Source organism: Corvus brachyrhynchos, unplaced genomic scaffold, assembly GCF_000691975.1.
Source record: "Corvus brachyrhynchos isolate BGI_N302 unplaced genomic scaffold, ASM69197v1 scaffold62, whole genome shotgun sequence".
NCBI classification, from domain to species: Eukaryota; Metazoa; Chordata; class Aves; order Passeriformes; family Corvidae; genus Corvus; species Corvus brachyrhynchos.
In genome coordinates this window covers 3,625,097-3,629,312 of record NW_008236629.1, presented here as the reverse complement: position 1 = coordinate 3,629,312, position 4,216 = coordinate 3,625,097, and the positions used below count along the sequence as shown (strand labels likewise).

General features: G+C 41.2%; 1 protein-coding gene across 1 annotated transcript in view; it reads left to right on the top strand.

Moving 5' to 3' along the window:
• The first annotated feature begins 594 nt into the window (after window positions 1–594).
• The window catches only part of MRPL23 (mitochondrial ribosomal protein L23), a 9,968-nt gene continuing 6,346 nt past the window's right edge, over window positions 595–4,216 (top strand). Inside the window, exons 1-2 of the mRNA XM_008644271.2 lie at window positions 595–707; window positions 2,575–2,648. Coding sequence (XP_008642493.1) covers window positions 626–707; window positions 2,575–2,648 — 156 coding nt within the window. The 5' untranslated portion in view covers window positions 595–625. The remainder of the gene's footprint in view (window positions 708–2,574; window positions 2,649–4,216) is intronic.

The following is a 4,216-nucleotide window of genomic DNA, read 5'->3' as shown; positions in this document are numbered from 1 at the left end:
TGGGCTTGTGGGCTGAGGGCTGGGAGGGCCGCGTGCCGGGACAGGGAAGGGGCTTTTGCATCAGGGAGACCTTGCAGAGGGCGGCGAGGGCATTGATTTAATGACCATCTTTGCGTGGCTCCTCTCCCCGAGTGTTAGTGAGGCTCAGCCTTCCCAGGGACGGGCTAAGGAAGGAGGAAGTGCTTATGAATTTGATCCAGAGTAAGCAAGGTGGTATCCAGTTACTTGTCAGGACTCTTTCAGCCTGACCAGTCTGCTGGCACCCATTAGAGCCCAGAAGCCTGTAGGAGGTTTTGGTAAGATCAGCAGCTCCTACTCAGAATAAAGAAAGGTGTCTCAGGTTGGGCAGTGAGAAAGCCTGCTGTTTCAGCATATACTTGGCATTTTGAATGTTGAGGCTACAGAGGATAAAATATTTGACAATTGTTGCAGTTTATGGATCATAAATCGCTGTAGCAGTGTGTGGTCTAGGCTGAGTTTATACTTCCATGTAGTAAATCTGTCTTGGTTAAAACAAGAAGACATTTATTCCACGGTATTAAACAGTCTCTAGTTTATTGTATTTAAATATTTACACTTTTTTTTTCTCTCTTTCTTTCCCCAAAATGATTTTTCATTGCCTAGAATGACAAAATTGGATATCAGGAATTACCTTGAAAGAATATACAATGTGCCAGTAGCTGCTGTGAGGACCAGGATACAGTATGGTAAGTGCAGCAGAGTAATCTAAAGGGATGAATACAGCATCCCTGCACAGACAGAGTAGACTTTACCTTTCAAAAAGTCTGTTAGATTTCAACAGACTTTGGTTCCAGTGTTTCCAGGTGCTTAGCTGGTGATGTCTGTTAGCTTAGTTGTTTATTCATCCCTTCAAATGAATGTACACCACTTCATATTGGAACGCTTTGATGAAATTATGGTGTAAGTTTCACTCTAAAAAGAAGAATCTGAATTTAAAAAGGCTAATCATCCTGACAGTTATCTAGCTTGTGCTTTTGTAGTTGGTACTGTTTCTCCTTGAAGACCAGTGGGTGTCTCCCTTCAGAAGGAACTGCTTCACGTGTTTGAATGAAAGTAGTAATTAAACTTAATTTCAGCTGTAGCCTGCATTTAAAAAATGAGCTGAGATTAGCTTGCAGGAGGTGTTATGGTCTAACAATAGCCAAAGTTTGTAGAGCAAAGAAAAATACTTTGTTGGACCAGTAGATAATGTCAGAAAAACATCTTGACAAGTTTTCAGGTTTTTATCACCTGTTGTTACCAGATTTCTGCTACAGACTTGAATATTTCCTCTTCTGTTTTTTTGTAGGTACAACCCCTCGAAACAACAACAACAACAACAAACTGCCCAGATCCCCATCAAAACCCACCAAAAACCCAACAAAAAACTAACCCAAGAGAAAAAGGAAAAACGTTCCTAGTTTAACTTATGCTGAGCTCTTGAGTTGGAGCAGAGGGACGAACTTCTAACTGAAATAGGCCAAATTTAGATAATGTCACCTTTACCTATGAATGCTTCCTTCCCCAGAGCTTCTCTGACAGCAGTTTGGGTGCAGTCAGGAATATTTTTCATTTTTTTTCATGTTAATTTACATTTTTGATCACCAGGCAGTGTAATTATTGAGTGGAGAGTAACTTGCTTAGGACATCTTTGATAGCTGGGTTTTTCATTTTTTCATGCAGTGACTCTAAGAAAGGACTTACGTGTTTATAATGGTAAGGTTAAGGATGATTTTAAAAAGAATAGGAAAAAAGACCTGTAGGAGTGAAAAATGGAGGATGAAAGAAAAAGCTTCAAAATAAGGTTGTAAAACTCAGAACCTATAAAGGAAGAAAAAACCTGGAAGTATCATCTGTAATATGCTTGTGTGAAAAACAGAATTAAATTAAGTCATAAATACCAAACACATATAGTTCCAAACAGCACTGAAAAATATTCATGCTTGTCCTTATAACCATTTTGTCCCTCACTGCTGATTTTAAGGGATGGTATATAGTCAGGAATAAAAGAGGGTTAGAATGCCTAATAAATTGAGAGCTTTAATGTCTGCCTAATCTGAAGTGGATAAGTTGTACATCCCACTTCAGTTGTGACCAGCATCCTTGGAGACGGTTGAGGTGCATTGGTTTGTTTGGATGTGGAGTATAATTTCCTGGTGTATAAACAGTAGATCCAGCTCATCAGCTGAACAGTAAAAATTGTCAAGTTTAAGGCTGTTTAGTGGTCATTTTCTCCTTGTCTTCCTGAAGCTTTGGATGTTGGGAGGACAATTTATCACCCCTGGCCCCTGCTTGGGAGACTTTTCTCCTTGCTTCTTTGCAGACTTTGTGTGTGGCGTGAAGGCACAATGGCAGCAGGCTGGTGGTGCCTTGGTTCTCTGCTTGTAAACGAGGAGAGCATTGTCCAGAGTTTCAGGACGTTTTAATAACTGTGGTGTTGTGCTGGCAGTGAAGGAAGAGTATTTCTCTTAACAATAAATCAGAACTCAGCAAGTCCCCTCTTCAGTTTGGCCTTGCTTTGGAGAACTTGGAAGTCCTGGGAAGTAAAAGGTGGGATTCTCTTCATTTCTGCAGGTGCAAACAACAAGAGGAATCACAGGAATCAGAGAGTGAAGAAGCCAGATTACAAGGTCGCCTATGTACAGCTGGTGAGTTAACATGGATGCTTGTGAGGGAAGAGAAAGGGACTGTTAACCAGCCAAGCTGAAAGTAATGGCCAGTGAGTTGTCCTGGTTGGCTGAGTATTTCTGCCAATCCTCTAATAATGACAGTTTCTTTAACACATTCCACAATGTAAAGAGGTTTAAACGACTTGGTCTAAAGATCAATTTCAAGCAAATGGTTAGTTTTTCAAGCCCCATGTTGGTTTGAGGTCTGTCTGTAGGTTGTGGTCTGATGTCATCGGGTGCTGCTTTGCCAGAGAGTTTCATGCTGACCCTGTACTCTGTGTGCTGGAAGGTTCACGACTTGTGTGGTTGATTGCTGAAATGTCCAGTAAGTGAAAGAATATATTGTGAGGGCAGGGAACTTCTTATTAAAGGTCTTTGAATTTCAGAGAAGACTAAGGCTTATTCCTTGGAGAGCCTTTAGTCATGTCTAAACAAGCGTGCTTTGTGGCTGAACTGGGCTCTGAAACATACATTGGTTGCCCAGTGGAAAAGGAGCTTCATGTTCTTATAAATTTCTTTCATAACAGGAGCACATTATAGTTTAGACTTCTCTTGGGCTTACCTGTCTTTATGCAAAAAAGAAGTGCAACCAGTGACAAAAAAACCCTTCACATACCAAAATTACGTTAAAGAGATGCTATTTATGGTTGTAACACCATAAGCTCAAAATCTGTCTTGGGACAAGGATTCGGTGTTGGGGGAACACTCTGTTATCTTAAAGACTGGCTAAGACTTCATATGGACTTGGGGTCAAACTCAAGAGGCAAAAACAATGGGAAATCTGATTTTTAATATTTCAAAGTTTAAATATGCTTTGAAGCTTTTTTCCTAAGCCCCTTCTGGGAAGGGGAATAGAAGGAAAAGTGAGGACAGTGTGTTTTTCTAGACAGCTCTTACCTAATTTAAAAGAACAGCGTAATGATACTAGGAAGTAACAGTTGTATTTAGATGAGGACTAACTTTGTTTTATTCTGCTGAAGTTAAAGGCAGCCTCATCTCTGTGAGGATTTTACATTACGATGGCTAAAACGCACATTCCTTTTTCAAGGAAGAGTCTCTGCTTTGGTATACTCGGGGAAGGAGTGGCAAACAGAATGCTTTTGCTGTGTTGGAGCAAGACACTCATTTAAGGCAGTGCCTTTGTGCATTTATTTCACATTCAGCCTCTCAGCCTAGAATAGCAGCCATTACCTTCAGGGTTGCTCGGCAGAGGTGTGGAGATTTACCTAAACTAACTTAGTATTGGAGGCAGGAGTAGTTTGTTCGTTCCTCCAGCCTCCCGTTTTGTCCTCTGGGCGATGCATGGAGCCCTGTTACACTGTGGCTGAGGGCTCTTAGTACGTGGGACAGCAAGAGTCCCTTATTGCCTTATACTGCAGTTGCCATAATAAGTTCTTGAGGAATGCCATGTTTTCCATCTCTCCCATGAGCAGGGTCGGGGACCAGTTTTTGGTGGTGTTTTTCATGTCAAGGGAGGGAATCCTGACCATTTGCTAAACTCTTGCCAGTGAAGCTTGGTCTCTGTGTTTTTTCCTCACCTCATTCCT